We start from the raw sequence: 26,683 nt of genomic DNA, 5'->3' as shown, positions 1-26,683 counted from the left end.
TCCTTAATTAATTCTAGGCACATGGATACATTTTGTTTTCTTTTGCTTGAGGTAGGAGAAAGGGAATAAATAATGTGGGGGTACTCTAGGCTACTGGAGACTAAAGTGTGCAGGGAAATTATGGGATTTACTTCAATGCATTAAATATTTTAATAGCACCTGAAAGAATGAAAAGCTTAAAAATGCCTTGCGCGTTAAACTTGTTAATCAACAGGGTTAGCTTCTTATGGGCTGTAAACTAGCTATAGTTGCCGAATAGGTAACTACATGGAATGGTGGCTCAAATCCTTTACAGATCTTAGCAGTAGCTGCCTGGTTACAACCCTGACCTCAGCCTTTGGGGTGAAATAGAATGGAGATTGCGAGCCAGGCCTTCTCGTTCAACATCAGTGCCTGACCTCACAAATGATCTACTGGATGAATGGGCAAAAAATTCCACAGAAACACTCCAAAATCTTGTTCAAAGCCCTTCCAGAAGAGTGGAAGTTCTTATAGCTGCAAAGGGGGTACCAACTACATATTAATGTCTATGTATTTAGAATGTGATATCATCCTTGTTGGTGCAATGGTCAGGTGTCCAAATACTTCTGCCCATTTAGTGAATATTGTATCACTCTTTGAAAATACTATTAAAGACTAGTTGTTAAAATACATCTTTATGTTCAGGATCTCTTCAAATGGACACACTAAGAATATTTCAGAGCCACAGAGACTTTTCATTGTTTGTCTGCATCAAAGTTGTGAAAAGATTCAGGAAACATTCATTGTTATTGACACCAAATTTAAAAAAAATTATCAGTGAGATATTTTTCACACACCATGTGATGTAGACAGCAATCTATAGAAAAGCAGTTTTATATTACATTGGCAGCCTGCGTTAAAACAGAAATGTTGTACACGGAATGGAATTTGTATCAATAACAATCAAATAGTCCTCCCCTACATTATAAATCTTTTAAAATATTATTTCAGTTCATTTGCACAATGGCTGATAACTAATAGGACAAAAGGAGGAATAACTGAAGTTGGAATAAAATATATGTTTGAGCGTAAAGCTTTGACAATTCAGAATCATGCATGAACAATATTTAAAGCTCTTTCTTTCTTACAGAAAGTAATAAATTCAACTCATGAATTTTCAGTGACTATTTCTTATCTTTAAAACTCCTCTTTTAACCTAGATAATGTTTCCAACCATCAACCATTAAAATAAAATTGTATTTTGCTACAATATTTTTGGTAAGAAACTAAACTGGCTTTGAAGAGATGACAGAAATCACTTGATTTCAACAATACACATGAGCACATTAATCCCAAAAATGTTATGAATGCAAATAGATGTTAAAATAAAATGTTTCATATAAATGTATGAATTAAGACAAAACGGCAAAGAGTAAAATATGGTGGTGGCATGCAGACATCAAAATTGACAAAATTTGCAACCTGCACAATACCTTTGGTTGAATTGCTCCAACGGTTACCTTCTGAATAATGGGATAAAGTTAAAAGATTGACACAAGATGCACCAGCACCAGATCCAAAAACCGTTATTCTTAAGGGGTCGCCACCAAAGAAACCAATATTTTCACTAGTCCAGCGTAAGGCTTGAATAAGGTCAAGGAGGCCATAGTTTCCCTTTGCAGCTTGATCGCCAGTGCTCAGAAAACCTAAAAGATAATACAAGGAAAATTAAACTAAATCAACATTATGTAAATTATCTGATTTATTTTATAAAATAGTTAAACACTTTAAGACTCTATAAAACATGACTATATACATTTCCTCAGTGTGTCATTGAACTTGTTTTCTTATCAGGGTGTATCATACCCAATCATGCACAGTCAACCTAAGGTTGTCCCTACTATCAATCTCATTTAACACACACAACTAAAGTAGTAAAGAAATTAAATTCAATAATCATTTTTGAGTATGAAGAAAAGCAGAGTTACCCAGTCTATGAAAAAATGGGCATACATATCAATACAAAAATAATATCAGAAGAAATGTCATCACAGAAAGCAGTAATGAGATTAAAAAGAGCAAGTAAAAATTATGACAGAGGTCCTTAGGAAATAGGTTTATAACATGTCTTTGTAGAATTCTCTTAACAATATTGGACAGTGTGAAATCACAATACCACTATAATTATAAAGCTCCCAGAAGATATATAGAATGATCATTGTCAGTAATTATGATTTAGTGCTTGATGGCATCAGGGTACTTAGGGGAAAAGAGACCTTAAAAGGCCTCATTCAACATTTTGAACAAACCGGATCTGACTGTTTGTTCATGTTGACCCACTGAGAGAAAGAATTAAAATGTTATGGCAGCCAAATCTGCTTAATGCCTTCTGCCACCCAAACCGTGCATTAAGCACTATGGGTTATATTCATAAAAGAGGCATAATGTTCAAATCAGCATAATCACTGTGCATTATAAATGACCATCCACTCATATACCTCCCATCATTCCAGACACACAAAGCGGGACATTCCCCCTACCCTAGCATCCACCCCCTCTTCCCACAGTTTCTGAATTTTCAATGAATCTCCTTCCTGTCCTGCTAATACAGCCTGCTTATGTGTACCAGTCCCTGTGGATCAGAAGAGTGCAGCCCAAGCATTGGTACTGTGTAATGTAAATCAGATCACTTGTGAGGTACGACAGTGAGATATCTTTCACAAAATTTTACTATGCATATATACTGTGCTGTTCTTTGAGGACAAGGCTAATCTTCTACCAAATCATGACATAATTATTGTTCTAAATGTTATTTTCATTTTTGTATTATTGTTGTTTCTCCCTCTGATCTTCTCTGTACTGATCGCACTGTGTCCGATCAGCCAGTAGGTAGTTTATCAGAGATCCCAACAGAGTATGGATAGACCCACCTGGCTTTCTCCTTAGACCTTCCTGCAGCTATCAGCAGTGACACGCACAGGAGGGGAATGCCAAATTGCAAAAATGGGTATTCAAACAGTGAATGTGTACCAGCACTCACACTGAGCGCCATTACACCGGAACTGTCAGCCTGCAAAGATATCTACCTGCTGCTGCAAAAAAGTATGGATGTATTAACACATTCAAGGTGTTATCTTTACACTTGTTTGTAGACAAATTAGTACATCCATAGGGATGTTACTGGGTTAATAATACATAGTGGAGTTTGCAAACCAAAATTAATATTAAACAAATATAATGTGCAAAAATACATTAATTCAGTTTGTACAAGATAAAATGTGTTCAAAGTCAGCTTTAGAAAATGTGTTTTGAACATAAAAATAATTATGGAACATGCTATGTAATATAAACACCGCAACATATAATAAAAAAAAAAATGCAATTAAATATCACACCAGTAATAAATTGTTATGCAAGTTTATTTTTGCCCAGGTATGCATAGAATACTAAGGACATATTACTACACAGGGCATATTCTTCAATCTATGGCAATCCATTAAAAGTAAAAGTCTCAAGGAAAGGAGATTGAATTCAAATTTTCCTGTGGCACTTTATGGCCCCGTGACTAATAATGGCCTATTAATGCATGTTGTCACTTGTCCAATACATGTTGCCGCATATTAAATGATAGAATCACACTTGTGGCAATAATGAGAGGTGCCATAGGCACTTGCCAGGAATGGCAGATGGCTAGTCTGTGCCCAAATACCTCCAAATAAAAGTGTATTAGTTAAAGGACAATGTACTTACCTTTCATGTATTTATCTAGAGCACATACTGCTGTCACGTTCTACCCAGGCTGCGGAGCTGCATATCTCTGTCAGTTTCTCTGTTTTACTACAATCCATTCCTGGATTTCCTTATGTTCTGTTCTGATCTTCTATTCCTTGCTTCTAGTTCTGCTCTTTGCTTCAGCTCTGTTTCCTTTATAAGGTGTTCCCCACCCGTTATGTTTGTCTCAGTCTGCAGTCTACAGGTATGTCTCTTTGATATGTGTTTGGATTTCATGCTTGGTTTGTTTAGTACCTCTGTAGGCAGGGTTTAGTGTTAGGACCCACCGAAGATTGGAGTACTTTGGCGTAGTGATGGGCTAAGCATACTATGGCCATAAGATGTGACGGAATCTCCAATTGTTATCTTATAGTCCTAGGCTAGTCCTGTTTGGTCCTATGGTTTCTGTATACTCTTTCATGTGTAGCCTGGTTAGTCTAGGCAGCTCTGTGCTTTGTTGTCCTGTCCTGAATCCCTGGTAGAGGGGTGTCCTGTCCTGTATCCCCGGTAAAGGGATGTCCTGTCCTGTATCCCCGGTAGAGGGGTGTCCTGTATCCCCCGTAGAGGGGTTTCTTGTATCCCCGGTACAGGGGTCTCCTGTATCCCCGGTACAGGGGTCTCCTGTATCCCCGGTAGAGGGGTGTCCTGTTTTGAATCCCTGGTAGAGGGGTATCCTGTCTTGAATCCCCGGTAGAGGGGTGTCCTGTATCCCTGGTAGAGGGGTGTTTTGTCCTGAATCCCCGGTAGAGGGGTGTCCTGTCCTGTTCACATCGGATCTTGAGTATTCCTTGTCTTGTTCCCTGTTCTGCCCTGTATTATGTATGTCTTTTCTGGTTATGTTTCTTGCCTGGTCTCCCTGTCCCTTGCTCTCTATGTTTCAGCTGTTACTCTGCTTAGCTTCCACCCTCCCAGCCTGCAGCATCCTGCGCATGAGTCTAGTGCTATGTCTCATGCCTGCTCCAGGGTGCCTGCAGGATATATCTTTGCTTCGTTCTGGACTACATCCGCTGCTATATCAGGGCGCTGGTATGTGGCTGCACAACCCTAGATGCTCACCACCTGGGTGAGTGCAGTCCCCTGCACCAGGCCCTGTCCTGTTACTGCATCCTGAACTCCTGAACTCCATCTTTGGGTGCCCTGGGTCATTACAGTCTTCTGTATGGACCCAGTTCCTGACAACTGCATATTTTGAGAAAATATACGCTCATGTGGTTGTACAGTATATTTCAATGTCTGAAGACGATGGTGCTGAAGGCTTTAGTTTTAAGTGACTACTAGCACAAAGGTGAAAAAGCCCCATAGTTGTTCTATGAGTAATATAGAAAAAATAATGCAAGCTTATAGTGTGATACTTGTATAAAGGTATCATTTTTAACCATAATGATTTTATTTATTTGATAAACAGGGTTAGCAGCTGTTAGCAATTTTATCTGAGCTCTGATCTTTCAAGCATAACAAAGATCAACAATTAATCACTGTCCTTGTGAAAAAAGCAAAAAGAACTCATTAGGCATACTTGTCATTTTATGCTCGTAAAGACAGATCATCGTAAAGACAAACCATTTCATATTAATTCTCACTCACAAGCAGGTTGTGTCCTGCGGTCAGAAGTAAAGCAATCAGCACAGCATTCACTATGAGTAACTGACAGTAAATCTGGCAACCCAATATCTAATAGAACGTATGTTACAGCATTCGCTCTTACCGTTAGACATTTCTGTTTGCCCTTAATAAAATTAAACATATCACATTAACAACATATATATATATAGTATGTAACGCACTCAGTTGACTGGAGACAGTCATAATATTTATATATATATTTGTCATGAGTATAGGTCTGTGAAACCTGTGAGTTAGTTGTGTGAGTGTCAGAGCCAGTGGCGTAACTACAGGGGTATATTATGTTTGTATGTACGTGAGCATCAATGTGTATGTATAAGTGTATGTGAGCATGAATGTCTATGTATAAATGTATGTGAGCATGAATCTATGTAAAAGCATGTGTGAGCATGAATCTGTACGTATCTGTATGCGAAAGCATTTGTATGTACGGGCATGAATGTTTAATTGGTGTGTGTTAGCATAGATGTGTAAGTGTAATGAGATGGAGTGCGTGTTAGCATTAGTGCTTATGTGTAAATGTGTGTGTTAGCGTGTAAGTGTTGTGTTTGTGTGTGAGCATTAATGTGTATATACAAGTGGAGTAAGATGGAGTGTGTATGGTAGAATAAGTGTTTGCATTTCTGTAAGTGTTTTTACATATGTGTGCCAGATTGTATGTTGCAGTGGGCAATGATTGCGTAGACAAGCTGTTTGAAGGCAATGATGGCACAGGACAGCTGTTTGGGGCAACTATGGTACAGACAGGCTGTTTGGAGCCACAGACAAGCTGGGGGCAAATATTATTATTATTATACTTTATTTATAAAGCGCCGACAGATTCCGCAGCGCTGTACAAAGAAAATTATACAGATAACGATAAGTACAATACAGCAATTGACATACGGATACAAGAGGAATGAAGGGCCCTGTTCTCGCAGGAACTTACAATCTTGGTACAGGCAGGCTGTTTGGAGACCAATAAGCTGCTTGGGGGCAAATGTAGCACTCACAAGCTATTTGGGTGCAAAGGTGGCCCTGTGGGACATGTTGCTTGGTGATGTTGGGGGAACTCTGGGCAATTTTCACACCAAGGCCCTGTGGTTTCTAATTGTCTCCCTAGTAGGAGCAATGGGAGTTGTGTTTGACTATGAGTTGTGTGAATGGTGTGGGATTTATGCATACCAGTCAATCTTAAAAGTGTTATGTACATTTGCATTATAGGCATGCTATGAACTGGATTATTTTATAGAGCAATAAGTATTCCTAGATTCAAACCAGCCCTATGGACAAAATTAATCTCTGATTAGAGTGAGATCACTTGCTTATTAGTGTTTAAATAGTAAAACAAAAAAAGTGTTTTTTCTATCTCTCAAGAATCCCATAACAGTCTAATAATAAAATTCTCTTGACATTCACAGTGTACTAATCTTTTAATACAAGTGATTAATGGTATCGACAGCTACAGGGGCAAATTGCATTGTATTCTAATTCATAGTGGATTATCTATTTCACTTCCAAATGGATGAGCTGTACATTGACAATGCAGATGTTAAATGCCTATTTATTATATCAAGTTGTTGTGAGGCTTATGAGCAAAACACATCCTTTCCTCCATATATGATGAAAAAAACAATTCAGAAGACAAAAAGCTACCAGATGATTTTCAAAGAAAGTCAGTTAAATTAGCATAGTTACCACGTTTTGAAATATGACCTTTTGGCAGGGATGCTCTATTCACAACAGAGCAGACATTACATTTGTATGGGGCCCAACCTCCGCAGGGACCATGGTGCCCTTAACCTTGAATACCACTGTATTGCTTTTAAGTTAGGGACCTGTAACATGGGGTCCATGGGATGACCTAAGGTTAGGGACCTGTAACATGGGGTCCATGGGATGACCTAAAGCTCTTTAATATTGGTGGGCTCTTTTTTAGCATGGAACACTTGAGAGATTAACAGCGCCAACTGGGATGGGGTAGGCTGTGTCCTGGGCCCCGTATTTGTCCTGCAAGGGGCACTGGGCAGCCTTTGGACAAGTGAAAGTGACTTTCTATAGTTAGCACAGCACTGAAATGTGCACAAAACACACATTGATTATTTTTTTTAACGTGGGCAGGGGAGAGACTTGACATGTCATGAATGCTTGTGCAGACGTACAGAAATAAATAAAGCTACCATACTGAGGTGTGAATGTGCTGGGCATTTGTAGATTATGAAGATGATCTTTGGTTCTGTGCAAATTTTGTGGTAAGAAGATGGTGACTTACACTGTCTGGATGAGTTCTCTCTTGCACTCTCCCCTCTTCTGCTCCTTTAGCTGCTTATTTCCTCCACTTTTGCTACTATTTCCTCTCTTTTTTCTTCTCGTCCCTCCTTCCTCTCTTCTCTCCCCTCTCCTTTTTCTCTTCTCTCATTTTCCCCTTTCTCTATGCTTTCTGTTGTGTAAATTTTCATGCTTTCTTTTCTCAGTCCTATGATCTGTATTTTTTATTTCCTCTTGTATCTATCTGATTATTCTTTTCATTCCTTCTAACATTGTCTATCTTGTCTCTTCCATCTTAAAGAGTGACCATGAAACAGCTCAGAAAAAGGTGGCAACCGTAAGTGGGTTTGTAAAATAATATGTGAATTTTTGTACAAATATATGCATATTTTGCCACTTGTCTTAAGTGGGTGTTGCTAGACAGCACTTCTTTACCAAGGTTCTTTGGCATAATGGTATCTATCTAAAGGCACACTCCAACCATCATATGCACTTTAATGCATATAAAAGCTAAGAGGTCTCCATTTTTGTGGATATGTATGTGCAGAAACGTTCTCCCATTACAGTTGGGGAATACTGTTACATTCATTGCCACTAAACATTGTTAACTCCTTCAAAAAAGGATCTGCTTGCAAAACGGAGACATATGGGAGATATGTGTGAATGTGATTTATTCATGTTTCTAGGCTGTGCAGCAGAATTTCAAAAACAGAATATTAAATCAGTGCAAGAATGTATGGTCTGATTTTGAAATCTAAGTGCTAAAAAGAATTAATCCTAATTTCTTATATGTCCATGGTTAAATCAAAAGAGGTCACTTTGTTCAGTATAAAATACTACACTCCATTAGTTAAAAAATCACACAGACGCTATATTAGAAGGCATAGTTTTACAGACAGTTTACCATGTAATTAGTAGACTTTAAAAATAATTTCACAAGCAATTGAAGACTGTTCACAGGCAAGCAAATTATTACTTTCAGCAGAGATTTGCAGTAGCTGTCTGTGTTAGTTTACCTCTAGTGAGATAAAATAGATCAATCGCTCCACTATTCCAGATGACAAGAAAATTCTCATTACAGAAGATTGTGCAAAATGTGGACTATGCATTTTCTGCTTAACACCTACAGTCCTCACTAATTTCATAGCAACTATTTAAACAAATAGAGGTTGTTAAGCAACAGTGTTCATTCACAGGAAAAAGGGAAAAAAACTTCAATTCCACACAAGTTAATTGAGGCTAGAATCATTTCAGCTACATCTATGGCAATTTCACATTGGTGCACTTCAATTAAGGAATAATAAGACTGCAAAGTAATTTATACTCATAGATTAGATGTCGCCTGTGAAAAATTACTGATTAACTCCAACTAGTCCCCAGGAGTATTGTCAAGCTACTTAATGGTGGTCTCAGATCTATCCCTAACCATAATATTCATTTAAAAACATGAGCATTACTAGTACTCTCCAAGCTCATATCTTAAATTTTAAATGTCGCTTACGCACCATTTTATGCCCATGATCCCCAAAAAAGACCTTATTATATTGTCGTCTAATATTATATATAATAAATTACATTTAGAACACAAAGGTGGCTGTTAAAACTATATCTCAGTCCGAATCAAGTTATTCTGATTATATTGTTGCCACAAATATTTAGTGCACACATGCTGAAACTCTCAATTGTTTTGCTTTGTTTTTGTTACCTTATTAATTGGCTCAGAATTTATGGGGCTAATGGATTTTCCTTAGTTCCTCATGTTGCATTGAGGCAGAATGTCAGGATATAATGTCATATCCTAGTGCCCAGCTACAGTGTGCTGCAAGGAGGCCATGAGCTGTGATTAAGGTCTATACTGCAATCGATTGTACAGCTTGGTGGGACGATTGGGCCAGCTTGGCAGGAAAGTTAGAGAGTGTCCAAATATCATAACCATCCCACAGAAAATGGGATGGTTATGAGGTATGCAACTAGGTCTCATGCGACTTGAAGCCCAGTTGCAGGTAGAACCTTGAAGCCATGAAGCTACACCACAAATTAACTGTACATCATCAAAGTCATTTCATTATCAGCCCACAAGAATTTATTTTATGTTGATATCAGTATGACCAGTTTATTTCCTTGCTGATGAACACCAGCTGCAAACAAACATTAGTTTATGCAATGCGCCATCTCAATCCATAGGCATTATATAAGATAGTATCAGATGGCAAGCCCCCAAGACATAATCGACAAGAATGATCGTAGGATCCGACAAACCATGCAAAGGAAAAGGGTGCCAATGTTATTTTCAATGATTTGATGAATAAATGTTGTGTTCTATGCAGTGTTTTGTTTGTAGAAAAATCATAATAATGATAATAATTGAAATTGATTATCCAATATTTATTTCAAACATTAAAAAATGCTCTATACAGCAATGTAAATCGGCATTGACAAAAATCATTATTTCATGTTGTTCCAATAGGCTTCCTACAGACCTGGAGGCTACCATTGTAGGCAGTCAAGTTATAATTTGGGTGACTTTTTCTTGGCTCAAAAATTACATTGAGCTGATTCTTTATGGCAGTGCTAATGACGTTCTCTTTATCTTACAAAGTCTGTTCCTCCATAGGCCTTCATTAGTCTGTATCACTTTCTGGGAGATTAAGACTGAGCTATTCTATTGCTCACCACAAGGCAGTATGATAAGTAGTCAAGGTGTTTGTCTAGTAGATTAGGCTAACAATAACAGGGCTAGAACAACATGTGGCTGTTGGAAAGCATTAAATGTACAAATATAATTTAAGAAAATGTTGTAAAAACATTATTATATTATGTAAAAATTAGTTTTCAAAAAGAAAATAATATATTCTAAAACTCATTTGAACTTGTGTAAATTGGTAGGGGTAATATATAAACTTATACTAGTCACAGCTTGTGAAAGTCAAAATGTCATTAATACACTAAATACATATACACTAATTGTGTTTACAAAATCAATGGGTTAATTAATTGTCTTGGCCCCTACAAATCATTAAGTATGTAGCATTTACCTCATGAATCCTGTAACAATACCCCTAAAAACATTACAACCCTGCAGTTTTGTTCACAGAAAAAGCACACAGAAATGATGAATTGATTTAGGGAAAATATTTTTTCCTCATGATATGATAAAAGATACATTAATAGATCATTTAATGCGTCTGTTTCACACAATGCTGCTCTGCTATTGATTTATTAAGGGATGCTGTCCTTTAGAATGCAAAAGGATTGCTAGGGATATAGAGAATAAACAGATATATACAGATACTTAAATAACCCCATATTTTAGCTACCGGAACCTCAATATCAAATTAATTTATCATAAAATAGTTAAAGTAGCATTAAGTCAAGCATATTACATCACGTTCTAAAATCAAAATGGATAACACAATGTAAAAAATATGTATTTTAATTTTTTATATATATTTCTCCCAAATGCGTTTTACATTTTTTCTTACTGTAATTAGTGAAAACTATGTAATTTTGTTTAAGAAGGACTATATTGTCAAATTCAGTTTTCAGAAATGCTGAAATAAAAGCAAATTCTTGTAGTGAATGTTTGGACCCTATTGTATATATCATAATGACATTGCCACACTATAAAATATAGTTTTCCTGCTTTTATATAGAAGCACCAGGCAAAAATAAAGGCTAATGGATGATGACTTTTAAATTGGATAATTATTTTTGAGTTTTCCAAACTATCTTACCTATAATAAAACAATTTGTCTGTTGTATACAGGTAAAATTGTAAGTTTTACAAAGTCTTACCATTGGGACCATCTCTGCAATCACAAGGAATACATTGCATCCTAATAGGAGGCTGAGGTTCCAGTTCCACAACAGCTGGAAAAACTCCCTTCTTGAGAATTTTAGGGTCCTTTAGGTCCTTGAGAGGTCCTTTAAATGTGTGTGCTTTCACCCTTAAATGCTATGATTAAGAGCTCTGTGTAGTTTAAAGTGCCATCAATCTTGTGTTACTGTGGCCTTCAGTGTGCTTGCTGTGGGTCTTTTGTGATGTTTTTGGACATTTATGTCTCCTGCTACCATGTTTTCTGTCTTCATCTGATTGTTTCTTTATGAAGTTATATGGCTAAGAAGCTGATAGCTAACACTGCCAAGAATGGGGTAAGCCCACCTAGTTACGTTACCTAACAGTGTGTCACGTTGTCAGCAACCATGCGGCCGACCGACTTGCAGCCACTCATCGGAATATCCGCGGGTCGGTCCTCCGCAGCACCCACGCCACGTCCAGCCGGCAGAGACGCGGGTCCATCCTCGACCGCGTTCACGCCGCATCTAGCCGACGCGCGCGATCCCCGCCTCCTTTTTCTCTGCTTCAGGAGGGTGGGGGCCGCGCGCGCTCCCGATGATGTCACCAGCCCGGGAACATTTAAAACCCAGCAGCTCCTGCTGCTGGGCACTTGGTATATTTCTCTCTCTGTGTGTTTCTATTGCTTAACTATTATTTTGGCCTGACCCTGCTTGTTTAACGGACTTTGCTGATCTTCTGGATACCCTGACCCTGCTTGTTTAACGGACTTTGCTGATCTTCTGGATACCCTGACCCTGCTTGTTTAACGGACTTTGCTGATCTTCTGGATACCCTGACCCTGCTTGTTTAACGGACTTTGCTGATCTTCTGGATACCCTGACCCTGCTTGTTTAACGGACTTTGCTGATCTTCTGGATACCCTGACCCTGTTTGTTTAACGGACTTTGCTGATCTTCTAGATACCCTGACCCTGGCTTGCATACCGGACTCCGCCATATATTTACCTTACATTATACCAAGTCACACATGGAGCCCGCAAGCTTATTGGACGCCATGTCCACTCTCACCCAGCAGGTGTCTTCATTAACTCGGTCTGTCCAAGACCTTCAGTCGAGCCATATCCAGCTTCATCAACAGCTCCAACAACTTCAGACAACGCCTGCAGCTTCAGGGAGTCCACCTATTGTGGCCCCCCCCGCCTCTTTCATTATCCCAGGAAGGGGCCACGGCGTTAGAACCTCAAGTGGTCCTCCCGGACAAGTTTGCAGGAGACAGGAAAAGATACCGTACCTTTATTACATCCTGCCAGATACTGTTCAACCTGAAACCACGTACATACGTCTCTGATTACGTCAGGATTCATACGGTCATTTCTCTCCTCCAGGAAGAACCCCAACTATGGGCTCACCATTTACTGCATACCCAGAGTCCAGTCCTGGATTCTTGGGCCACGTTTCGTCATGCACTGGATTCTATGTACGAAGATCCGTTTAGAGTCTCCACCGCTACCACTAATCTACGGGCCCTCAAACAAGGGCGCCGCCCGGTAGAAGAATATATCACGGAATTCCGCCGCATTTCTCTACAGACCATGTGGAACGAATCGGCATTACTCGATCAATTTCGTCTGGATTTATCGGACGCCCTTAAAGATGAGCTGGCACGAGTCGGTATTCCCAACTCCTTGGACGACCTTACCCACTTGGCGACCCAAATTGACCGCCGCCTGAGGGAAAGAAAAGCAGAACGGGGTCCCACGTCCTTTACTTCAGGTTTCAACCACTTCCCAGTACCGTCTCCGCCTTCACGAGCACCCACTCCTACCGAGGAACCCATGCAGATTGGGCTTGTGAAAGGCCGTTTGACACCTGAAGAGAAATCCAGATGCAGATCACAGAATTTGTGCCTGTATTGCGGTAAACCGGGACATATAGTTAACAACTGCCGTAACCACCACCGTCACTATGATGGTAAGAATATTCTCACCCAGAAAAGACGTATTTCACCCCACGTTTGCACACCGCATTTATCAATCTCTCTTTTCTTGCAGTGGACTAAAAAGCCTATCCTCCTCTCTGCAATGATTGATTCCGGAGCAAGTGGATGCTTTTTGGACGTGGAGCTAGCTAAGACCTGGGCAATTCCTACACAACGGAGATCATGCCCTATTTATATCCAGCTGGTCGACGGCAGCCCCCTCAAGTCGGGACCGATTACCCAAGAGACTATCCCATTAATCGTTTCCATCGGTGACAAGCATCACGAACTGCTCTAATTTGACATCGTTCCAGCCCCCACTTTCCCTATCATCCTGGGCCTCCCTTGGCTCCGAAGTCACAATCCTGTCATTAATTGGGAGACCGGGACATTGACCTTTTCATCATCATTTTGTACCAATAAATGTTTATTACCTTCAGCATTGTGTCTGACCACTGATTATTCCTTGGCCGCCGCCATTCCTCCGGCGTATCATCAATTTTTGGATGTATTTGAAAAGAAAAAAGCTGAGAGGTTGCCCCCGCATCGCTCATATGATTGTCCCATTTCCTCTCTCAGAACCAGAACTTGCCACCCTCAAAGACTATATTGACGAGAATTTGGCCAAAGGCTTTATGCGGCCTTCTACCTCCCCTGCTGGTGCTGGCATCTTCTTTGTCAAAAAGAAGGATGGAGAATTACGCCCGTGCATCGACTACAGAGGGTTAAATAACATAACTTTTAAAAATTGCTACCCTCTTCCATTAATCTCTGAACTCATGAATCATGCCCGCACGGCCCAGGTATTCACAAAACTTGATCTACGGGGGGCCTATAATCTCGTACGAATACGCAGCAGGAATGAATGGAAAACGGCCTTCCGATCCAGATACGGTCATTTTGAATATTTGGTCATGCCATTCGGACTATGTAATGCCCCTGCTACATTTCAATATTTCATAAATGATATTTTTCGGGACATCTTGGATAAATTCATCATTATCTACCTAGACTACATTCTCATTAATTCCTCCTCGCTTACCGCTCACTGTGAACACGTCAAGATGGTACTGAATCGTATCAGACAACACCAGTTATACGCCAAAGCAGAGAAATGCGTCTTCGAAACCTCTACTGTGGAATTTTTGGGGTTTATACTATCCCCTAATTGTATCAAGATGGATCCTAAAAAGGTGACAGCTGTTTTACGATGGCCTCCGCCCTCTGACCACAAGGGGGTCCAACGCTTTGTAGGATTTGCGAACTTCTACCGAAGATTCATTAGGGACTTTTCTAAGGTTATCCAGCCTATTACCGCACTTACCTCCCAACACTCTACTTTTCAATGGACGCCAGCGGCGCAATCTGCATTTGAGACGTTAAAGATACAGCGGTTGGAGCTATTTTGTCTCAGCGCCAAGAGAGTGATGGTCAATTACACCCGGTGGCATTCTTCTCCCGAACACTGACGCCACCTGAACGAAATTATGATGTGGGGGAGCGAGAATTACTGGCCATTAAGTTGGCCTTGGAGGAGTGGAGACATCTCCTTGAAGGGGCACCTCACCCCATCATTGTATTTACAGATCATAAAAATCTGGAATATATGCGTTCTGCAAGACGTCTGCAACCCCGGCAGGCCAGATGGGCACTCTTCTTTTCACGTTTCCAGATCCACATCACCTATCGCCCAGGGTCCCGCAATGGCAAGGCCGACGCATTATCACGCCTGTCAGATGAGGTCCTAACTACTACCAGTGATGTTGACACCATTCTCTAACCTTATCACTTCTTGGCGTCCACTCAATCCATCTGGGACGTGCTACGTAACTACTCCTCCCCCTCCAACATACCCACACGACCAACTCTATCCCGGCACCACGGTCTTTACTACCACCATCAAAAGATATATGTTCCACCCGAAGCCCGTCTACAGATTCTTCAACTTCATCATGATATCCCGGCTGCCGGGCATGGAGGTATTCGGGTCACCCAAGACCTTATAAAACGTTCCTGACCTGGAGCAAGACGTCCAATCATATGTATCCTCCTGCGTTACATGTGTTAGGGCAAAAGACATGCATTCTAGACCTTCGGGTCTTCTTCAACCACTTCCAGTTCCAGAGAGACCTTGGGGAAATATTTCTATGGACTTTGTTACCGACCTACCTCCCTGTCAAAAATGTACCACCCTGATGGTTGTAGTGGACCGGTTCTCCAAGATGGCACACTTTATTCCTTATACCGAGCTTCCTTCTGCTGTCGAGACGGCCACCCTATTCACTCGGGAGATATTCAGGCTTCACGGATTACCAGAGAATATTGTATCTGACATAGGTACTCAATTCACCACAAAATTTTGGAAAGCATTTTGCCAAGAAGTTCACATTCAACGCTGTCTCTCTACAGCCTTTTACCCACAAAGCAATGGTCAAACCGAACGCACCAATCAAACCTTGGAACAATATCTACGCTGCTTTTCCACTTACTTACAGGATGATTGGGCTCAATTCCTCCCTCTTGCAGAGTTTGCTTATAACAATCATATTCACAGTTCCATTAAGATGTCTCCATTTTTTGCCAGTTATGGTTATAATCCCTCTATGCTTCCAGGGGCTCCCATCCTCAACACTGTTCCATCTGTCACAGAACACGTACTAAACCTTACGCAAACCTACATGGTGATTCGCAACACGCTGAAACAAGCTCAGCAACGCTATAAACAATATGCGGACACCCATCGATCTCCAGCCCCTACTTACCAAGTGGGGGACAAGGTATGGCTATCCACCAGACATCTCAAGGTATCCGGGCCTACGCGGAAACTAGGACCAAGATTTGTGGGCCCTTATCTCATATGCTAAATTATCTCTCCATTAGCCATCAAGTTACGTCTCCCACACACCATGAAAATCCACCCAGTATTCCACGTATCTTTATTAAAACCATGGGTTGAAAATCGATTTTCAGGATGGCAAATTACCGCCCCGGAACCTGTTATTTTAGATGGCGCAGAAGAATATGAAGTGGAGGAGGTATTGGATTCCAGAATTCATAAAGGACAATTACAATATCTCATTCATTGGAAAGGCTATGAAGCAGTGGATAGGTCATGGGAACCGGCGAGAGATGTGCATGCTCCTTCATTGGTTCGTGCTTTTCACTTCAGACATCCTGATCGTCCTAAACTTTTGCGTGTCCGGAGGGGGAACTGTCAGCAACCATGCGGCCGACCGACCCGCAGCCACTCACCGGAATATCCGCGAGTCGGTCCTCCGCAGCACCCACACCATCCATCCTCGACCGCGTTCACGCCGCATCTAGCCGACGCTAGATCCCCGCCTCCTTTTTCTCTGCTTCAGGAGGGTGGGGGCCGCGCGCGCTCCCGATGACGTCACCAGCCCGGGAACATTTAAAACCCAGGGCACTTGGTATATTTCTCTGTGTGTTCCTATTGCTTAACTATTATTTTGGCCTGACCCTGCTTGTTTAACGGACTTTGCTGATCTTCTGGATACCCTGACCCTGCTTGTTTAACGGACTTTGCTGATCTTCTGGATACCCTGACCCTGCTTGTTTAACGGACTTTGCTGATCTTCTGGATACCCTGACCCTGCTTGTTTAAGGGACTTTGATGATCTTCTGGATACCCTGACCCTGCTTGTTTAACGGACTTTGCTGATCTTCTAGATACCCTGACCCTGGCTTGCATACCGGACTACGCCATATATTTACCTTACACACGTGGATATCATCTGGCACAAAAAGGGTTATATGTGTTTTTTTATGACAAAACCTCATGTACATGCATGGAAAGCATTCCAATTGATCTTAATGGGAACACTTTTAAGCCAGTGATTCAAGCCACTGATTGTCGAGAATCATGGATCTGTATCTTCAACCTAAGGCAAGTGATATTATTATACAATGCATATTAAAGTCATTTAATGTTCTTCTTTGATTAGATGAACACCAAATATTAGCTTCAATAGTTCATGGTAAAGACAGGCACATGTGCAAAGTCAGACTGGAATGTTAAGAATATTTATAAACATATATATATTCTATGTAATAATTTGATCATCTCAGAAATTAACTTTCAGTCTTCTTGTTCATTTTGAATTGTTATATGAATAAATTAGATAAAACAAATTTGTTTTTACATTTGTTTTCCTGCCTATAGCTTTTTTTAATTATGTTCTACAGCAAACTATTTTTCTGAATCCTTAATACTTATGTATCATAAGCCCAAGAGTATATTTTTACAGTGCATCCCAAAAGACGTGTTGGACAAATTTCAATGCGTATATATTTTCAAAAATAGTGTTTTATATGAAAATTAAGTTTTGCACAAAATACCATTCTACAATTAGTGTTATTGAAAAGTATGCATTTTTATTTAATTTAAATAACTTATAGCTTGTGCTTCTTCTTTGTCAATTGTCTTTCACGATATTTATGAAACACATGGTAGCTGAGATTGGTGGTAACCTGAGGCAGAACCAATCAACTTAACAACAATATATATACAGTCGTCTGAAAAAAATAGTACACCCTCTTTGAATTCTATGGTTTTAACCCCTTAAGGACCAGGCTGTTTTTTATTTTTTGTACCCTTCGTGGCCAAGACTGTTTTAGCAGTAATTTTCTCCTCTACTATTTGGTGTACCCACACAAGTTATATATTTTTTTCAGGGCAAGAATGGCTTTCTTTATATACCATTTTGATCATATCATTTAATTTTTCTATAAAAAAAATAATAAATGATGAAAAATTTAAGAAAAATCATTTTTTTCTCACTTTGTAAATATTTTACTCATCTACAACAGCTAGAAATATCAAAAGGGTTTTTTTTGTTTTTTCATTTCTTTTGCTTTTTTGCAAGTTATATGGCAATAAGTACAAGTAGCATTTTCCTATTTCAAAACAATTTTTTTTAAAATCTGGTCATTCTGCCACATGTGCTATTTGGGACATATATTTTTGAACTAGACACCCTGATGTATTTCTTATTCTGGTATTTTAACCCGTTCCATGCACTAATTCTACTACCACCCTTTGTCAAACTTTGTGGGAGTAATTTTGTGTTTTGTATCACACACATTGTACTTCAGGTGTGAATTTACAGCTCCTATATATGTCACTGTCACACAACATCCCAATATGTGTTCAGTAGCATTTCCCAAGTACAGTGATACAGTGAGTACTTTCTTTTTCACATGACTATATGTATATATTGCTTAGTTTTATTCAGTAAACAAATACTTTCAGGACCACATTGATATATAACACAATATTTGGAGTTTAAATACTGCCCTGGGGCCTTTGAGACAAAGAGTTCTCAGGTATGCTAATGGTATTTCAAAAATGTTATAATTATATCATGTAAATTATCCATATGTGCTAAAGAGAAACAGATCAGATGTTTCAACATTTCCATACTATTTTCTTGTTCATGGACTGAAAAGTAAAATCATTGGAATTAATATGTGATTTCTTACATCAGCACATAGCAGTGGCACCTATGTGTGTTTTGCTGCTAAGACACTGTTTAAATCAATGTGAAATTCTATTTCTTTCTTAATAAGGACCATGTGCACGACTTTTACACATCTAAAACGTAAAATACCTATCTAACCTCAACTTTTTTTCGTAAAGATATGTCTTAACGTTATTTGATGTTAGGCTAAGCTCTCTAAAGAAACCCCTTTTATATTTGTAGATTTCAATGGTTGTTATCTAAAGCTTAAAAAAAATCTAAATATAATTCCCAGGGGATATCTAATTCAATCATCAAGAAAAGCAGGATTTACTTCATGTAAGAAGACCTATTCTCAAATAAAAAATAAATGGATTAATGGATGCAGAGGTGATACTGTAAAACATGTTCATGAAGTAACATTAACACTAACAGTGTACGGATCATGTCCCACAATAGAGCTTTCAAAAAAGCTTTTAGTACTTCCAAAGTGTGATAAGTCAGATGTATATGTGTGTGTATTTTAAGTAACAGGAATGAAGGGTCTACTAGTAAACTATCATACAGCTCATTTCCCTCTATCCTTGGGACATAAAATAAAATATTGTGTGTGTCGCTTGAGGCATCCACTCAATTACACAAAGCTGGAAAATGTAACATAAATACACGTAAAAGCTAATATAATTCATAGCACAGACCATATTAATGTACCTGTTACAACGAGAGTTGCTTGTGGGCATTTTGAAATTTACATACACGCACATATAGGATTTACTGATAATACAAATGTATCTTAATACATAGTTACAATAAATAGATAAATATCATTTTGCAGGAACATGATTTATACAAATGATTTTTTTCTGTCTGTGTGCAATTATTTGTGTCTTTTGTTTTTTCCATATCAGAATTCAAGGCACTTTTTCAATTTAGAAATAGTAGGTTTAGTAATAATACTGGTGCTAGCTATCGATTTAAGAGTATGCTGCTGAGCTTTTAAAGGATACCAAACATATAGTTTGTATTTCTTAAACCAGGTTAATTAAACAATTTAACCATTTAAAGTAAGCTTTTGACAACTTTTACCTTTTCTACTGTACAAGTGATAACAACTGTGGTTTAGGGGACAAAAACCAAACAACTAGCATTTTTTTTACTACTTGTGCACAGAAAACTAAATAGATTTTAGTAGACTTCAGTGGTCTTTTTTGATTTGGAAATGAAAGTGAGGGTGCGTTTTCAAAGGGGTGGTCCCTGACACTTCTGTATGCACCTTTTATTTACAGCAGCACCACCTCAGGGTTAAGGAAGAGATCCCAACTCGACTTTGCACCGCATGACCACCACCACCAATTGATATGCACAACCAGCAGCATGCTATGTGACTGAATTTCTCCCAAAATTGGAACATTTTGATGCATCGACAACTAAGAGTAAGGAAGGTGATAAGGAAGTAGCAATAGCAGTGGGGCAATGGGTAGACACTGGCAGATCTACACATCCAGGACACTGAATTTCCTCCAAAATAAGAAAAATATTCTTAGGCAGTCCTACTGACATAGCAGGCATTCCCACTGACTACAGTGGGTGTACCAATTAGTCAGTGGGCGTTCCTGCCAATGTCAGTGGGCCTTCCTGCTGACATTGTGTGAAACATCGCAATTTAAAGTTGAAATGGACGGGGTGTGTGGTCCTGTTACACCAGTTAGAGAATGGTATGGGATCACATCCTGGTGCATTCACAGACTGGCAACACAGACTAGAACCTTATGAAAACAGAATGTCTGCCTCACGTAAAGCTGTTATAGTTATACTATTGGCTTTCATCTATTCAAGCCCTTTTAGGCTACAACACTGAAAGATGAAATTAAATGTGTTTAGATGATACAGCAATGCTGTGTACAGGAGGATTACAATTTGGAATAAAATACAATATAAAACATGGTCTCCAGTGATTGTATTTTTGTACAGAGAAATTTGAACACAACAGAATTTATCTTTTCAATATTTTCCAGATGAATGTTTGCTGAGATATGCTGGAGGAGATCCATGCTTTCTAAGCAAGATCACTGGAGTTCCTTATTCTGTGCACAGCATCAGCAAAGATTAAATAAAACTATTTATGCACATTTAAACTAAGTGAATCCAATACACTTTACAGGCTTTTTAGTTCTGGTTTGCATTTCGCATCCTATTTCAAAAGCCTGTTTTATGTATGTCAGGTATTTTAACTGAATAGGAGAACTCAGGAGATCCTTACTGAAAAGGCATGTATACTATAAATATAAATGCAAAACTATAGATTAATTTCACAGGCTGGCTCTACAGATTTCAGGAGCAAACAAGCTTTGCTTTTTTGTAAATGTATGTTTGAGTTCTGTAGGACACCTCTATAATGCACTGAAAGATGCAAAAAAAAAAATGGAAAAATACCCGCTTTTCATTTTTAACAAAATAATTTGCTATTTAAGAAAAATACCTGCCATTTTTTTACCATTTATTAGGAAATATTATAGTAAATTATGTTTAACTCCTTCGTAACAATGGCTAATTTTATTTTTTGTACCCTTCGTGAAAATGGCTAATTTAACATTTCTGTGGAGCTCGTGTTTAGCTATAATTTTCTTCTTTCTCATTTACTGTACCGACACAAGTTACTTATTGTTTTTTCAGGACAAGAAGTCCTTTCTTTAGATGCCATTATTTTGATTAAATAATTTAACTCTAAATTTAGAGAAAAAAGACTTTTTCTGACTTTTAGTTAAGAAATCTTTTACTTATCTACTAAAGCTAATAAAAATGCTAATAGATTCTACTATCATCCTGAGTTTAGAAATACCCAATCTTTTTATGTTTTTTTTGCACGTTATAGGGCAATAAGTACAAAAAGCATATTGCTATTTCAAAACCATTTTTTTTAGATCTGTTGATTCCGGCCACAAGTCCTATTTGGGACATCTTCAAAGCCAGTCAGTTTAATTTACCCCCATCATACCAAATATGTTTGAAAACTAGTCAGCCCGGTGTATGGTTTACAGGACATATTGTTCCGTAGGGATAATATAGATAGGAAGATACCCCAGCCATTACTGGGTAGTAATGGCTGGAGTTACGTGAAATATGCAGAACTGTGGGCAGAACCGACTGGAAGCTTACGGACAGGTCGCTTGGCAGGATAGCTAAGCGATTGCAGGATGGTAACAGGAAACTCTGGAGCCCTTTCCCCTGGGGACCAGCCTGAAATATAAAGTCATTGTTATCCATAAGCAGGTATTTAAAGGGTAGGGTTCTAGTTTTGTCATACTAATGAAATGTATATACTGTAAGAAGTGCTAAAATAAGAGAAACATTTTATGGTTGAATACATAGTGCCAATAGAAAGAAGCTGATGTTTTGGGGAATAAAATAGCCCTGGTTATGAAGATGTAGAATATCCTATGTGCTTCCATAAATGCTGCTGAAGCTATTACACAATAAGAAAGAAAAAATGTCAATCAGTTTGCAGTTTTAAAGGACAATTTGTATCATCTGTCACTGCTCATATAAATTTACCCTTCATAATTTTTTTCCAATCTAATGTGTTTTAAAACCTGCTTGTATATAGCATTGTTTAGGATTTCAGTGCTGCATCTATTCGAATCAAGTTATTTGTGTCAAGATAACTGATGATTCTATCTTTATTGTCCTCTGCCCTTTACTGCCCTTTGACCAAGCCTCTCTATTACTTTCATTTGCTGTGTGTTCAAAAATCCCATACCAATCATGTCTGTGTTTGAAAGAGCGCAAGATGCTTCAATCTAAGTTGCAGTTTAGAAAAAACATTGCATACAATCAAACTATATATAATACAAAAATAAGAGATGTATTATTCAGTTTAAAAAAAGTGAATTATGTAAATAATTAGTACACTGTGGGACCTAAATAAAGCAAAATCTATTAATTCTAGATTATGAGGAACAGTCTATGTTCTGTCTATAACACAACCATCTTTTAAATGGCTGCTATGTAAACCCTAATGTCAATAAACAAGTTTAACCCCTTCGCGACCTTTGCCGGTTCAGGACCGTCATAACAAGAAGGTCACTAAATGACCTTTGACGGTCTTGAACCGTCAAAAAATTAAATAAGCTTAGAAAGTGATCAAGGATCACTTTCTTCGCTTAAACGGCCTTGCTGCAATGCCTCGATGTCGAGGCATTCAGCAAGGCCGAGATCGGCATCGGGGGCCATGTCTGGCCCCTCCCCGGGGCGTCAACAGCCGCCATACATTGTATGGCGGCGGACGCCCGTTTTAAAAGCGTTTAGGAGGCGATCGAGGCATTCCAGCGACACCAAACACTTACCTCTGGGTGGGCTGTGACCGCTCCGGAGAGCGGTCACAGCCGCCGCTGCCGGTGATCTTCGCCATCAAGCAAGATGGCGGCGGCCCGGGAAATAAAACAATAAAGACGAAAAAGTTCGCTAGAGGGTCTCCAGACCCTCTAGAGAACTGGCTCCACTTGCTGGTTGAATACAGGTACTGCATTCAACCATGCAAGTCAATGGAGCCCAGCTTTCTAATCACTATGTGATTAGTAAAATATTCAAAAAAATAAAATAAATAAAAAATGGAAATTTTCCTGAACACACATTGGCGTGTTGTTTGACAGTGGCATATACCAGGACCTGTATATCTATAACTAAAGTACAATTTGTGTGAAAAAAAAATAAAAAAAATTACTATTACAAAGTTTGACAAAGTGTAGTTCTATAATTGGTGCATGGAAAGGGTTAAAATAACAGCATTTGGAATACCCTGGGGTGTCTAGTTTTCAAAAATATATGGTTTGAATGGGTTAAATTGAGTTAACCGGCTTCAAATGTATTCCAAAGAGGAGATGGAGGCAGAATGACCAGATTTGTTAAAAAAGATTTGGAAATCATAAAACGCTGCTTGTACTTATTGCCCTATAACTTACAAAAAACAGCAAAAAAACATAAAAACATTGGGTATTTCTAAACTCAGGACAAGTAGTAGAATCTATTTAGCTAGTTTTTTTACTTGCTTTTTTAGGTGAGTAAAAGATTTTTCAAATAAAAGTCATAAAATGTGTTTTTTTTTCAATTTTGCACCATGTTTTTTTTATTTTTTTTATAGTAAATAAGATGATACGATCAAAATAATGGTATCTGAAGAAAGCCCATCTTGTCCTGAAAAAAACAATATATAACTTATGTGGGTACACTAAATGGGTGAGGAGAAAATTACAGCTGAACACAAGCACCACAAAAGTGTCAAAACAGCCTCGGTCCCACAGGGTACAAAACGAAAAATGAGCCCGGTCCTTAAGGGGTTAAAGTAGAACCCGCATGACTTCAGTTAAATGTCCATTTGCTTGAAAAAAATGATAAAAAGTCAAAAGCAAATTGACTATTTTACTTCATGTGTAGACGGAGTTGCCATAGGAACCGTTTTTTCAGGTCACTTTTACTGCTGACTTCTACCTATACCATACTTCCCTGCATTATGAGGGATGTATAAACTTGATTAAATAATTAAATAATAGTTAGTTTATACATCCAACATACTTAAGGGGGTATCATTACAGGTGGTGGTAATAACTAACCTGTGAAAATGATGCAACAGCACTATGAGCAGGTGAAGTTGCCAGCACTTAGGCTTACAGGACGACAGGGAACATATTTATATTTTTGGTTAAATGTATGAATGGTCGCTTTAAGTCCAGAAGTGCATGAATAACTAAAATTGTCAAAGATAGGTAACATTGACACTTCCTGTTTATGAAAAGATACTTAAAAATTATTTGCAAATAAGCAGATATATAATAAAAGTTTTTTCAAGATATTAAATATTTACATGATATCAATTATAGCTGAATGATATTGCATACTGATTCGGCATCATACTGATTCAGCATGAAATGATTGACTAAACATTTTGCTGTGTTTAGACTTGAAAAAAAAAAAATGGTATATTCTAGCTTTAATTTCTATTGTATCTGCACAATATTTTGTAAACCTAGTCTGATTTGCCTGGCAATCAATCTAGATTTCCAGAACATGTTGTATGATAAATATTTGGAAAGCTCAAGACTCGAATATTTCTGATATCTCAGAAGTAACCAGAATAAATGAAGAATTTCCACAGCATGATATAAAAATTACATAGTTATTTTGATAATTATTGGCAATGTTTTGTACATTTTCAATTTTGATTTCAGAATGCTGTTACTTTTTAGAAAATCATTATATTCAACAAAAATTACAAACCCTTAATTTGCTACATTGAGGTAGACTACAGAATAAGTTTTAGACACTTAAGGAAACCACTTCCCCTGGACGTAAGTATCCACCATATATAATATGACAAAGGATGCATAATTTAAAAGAGCTTAGGAAGCAATTAACGATAGTAAGGCATTCAGCAACACTGAAAGCCAACCACAGGAAGCGCTGTGATGCCTCAGGAGAGTGGTCACAAGTGCCACTAAAAAGATGTTGCCTCTCCCAAGATGGTGGAGCACTCCAGATCCTCCTGAAAAAACTGGGCTCACCCTGCAGATTAAATACAGGTACTACATTCAACCATGCAAATCAATGGAACACAGCTTACTAATCACAATGTGATAAATTTTAAAAAAGGGGAACCATCCAGTTTCAACAAAATGTTAAAAAAAAAATATTTATTTTTATGAACAAGTTCCAAATCTACACAAAAATCCTTACATGGAAAGAAATATATAAAAATATATGATTTGATTGAGTAAATTGAATTGGCCAGGTTGAAAGATGTCCCAAAAAGATGTCAAAATTTCAATTTGAAAAATGCAAACTTAATGAATGTGGTCTTATATTGCAAATTTTTATAAAGGGTGGTGGTAAAATATTTGCATAGAAAAAAAGTTAAAATACCAACATTTGAAATGGGGTAAATTGAACTGATTGGCTTTAATGATCTCCCAAATAGGACATAGGGGCAGAATTTTCAATATGAGAAAATTTTGAAAAATGTGCACTTCACCAAATGTGGCCTTTTAGCCCCCAAACAACCCAACAAACCCACTCATGGGTGGTATCACTATACTCAACTGTTGCTGAAGTAAAATGTGTGTAAAAAAAACCGCAAAAAACTACTTCCATAGATTTTGCAACGGCTGGCAGTAGAATTAGTGCCTGGGAATGGTTAAAATAGCACTATTTGAAATACCCTGGGGTGTTTCAAACATATATAGTTTGATGGGTGTAAACTGAATTGGCCGGCTTCAAAGATGTCCCAAATAGGACATGGTACCGAATTTTCAACATGTCAAAATTCCAAAAACTGAATAGCATATGTCACAAATGTGGCCTATTACCCCCCAAACAACCTAAACAACCCATGCGTGGGTGGCATCACTGTACTCAGTTTTACAGTGACATATACCATGAGCTGTAAATTCATACTACATAAAATGTGTGTGGGAAAAAAAAACTCAAAAAAAAAATTACTACCACAAAGTTTGATAAACATGTGGTTTCGGGGTAAATTCAAGTGGCTGGCTTCACTAATAGGGCATGGGGCAGAATGACCATATTTAAGAAAAAATGGTTTTGAAGTAGCAATATGCTATGGCCCTATAACATGCTAAAAACATGAAAAATTTAATTAGCTTTTGTAGATGAGTAAAAGGGTACAGTAAGTCAGTAAGGGTACAGTAAGTTAGAAAGAAGAAACTTGCAGCTCAACACTGTACCGCAGAAATGTTACTGCACCGCAGAAACATTAAAACAGCCATTGCCATGAAGGGTACAAAAAATTAAATCAGCCATTGTTTGTGAAGCTATA

At 38.4% G+C, this 26,683-nt stretch overlaps 1 protein-coding gene across 4 annotated transcripts in view; it reads right to left on the bottom strand.

Annotated features, from left to right (window-relative positions):
* LOC149300412 (neuroligin-1-like) overlaps positions 1 to 26,683 on the bottom strand; it is a 209,799-nt gene that overhangs the window by 8,058 nt on the left and 175,058 nt on the right. For 2 of the 4 annotated variants that reach the window (XM_089485231.1, XM_089485232.1), the window contains one exon: positions 1,455 to 1,667. In XM_089485231.1, the coding sequence (XP_089341357.1) occupies positions 1,455 to 1,667 (213 nt within the window). The remainder of the gene's footprint in view (positions 1 to 1,454; positions 1,668 to 26,683) is intronic. The other 2 variants (XM_089485233.1, XM_089485234.1) reach the window with 1 other exon arrangement.

Source organism: Sceloporus occidentalis, unplaced genomic scaffold (assembly GCF_023333645.1).
Source record: "Sceloporus occidentalis isolate IW3139 unplaced genomic scaffold, rSceOcc1.0.p SCAF_25, whole genome shotgun sequence".
NCBI classification, from domain to species: domain Eukaryota; kingdom Metazoa; phylum Chordata; class Lepidosauria; order Squamata; family Phrynosomatidae; genus Sceloporus; species Sceloporus occidentalis.
This window is presented reverse-complemented; position numbering and strand designations above follow the sequence as displayed.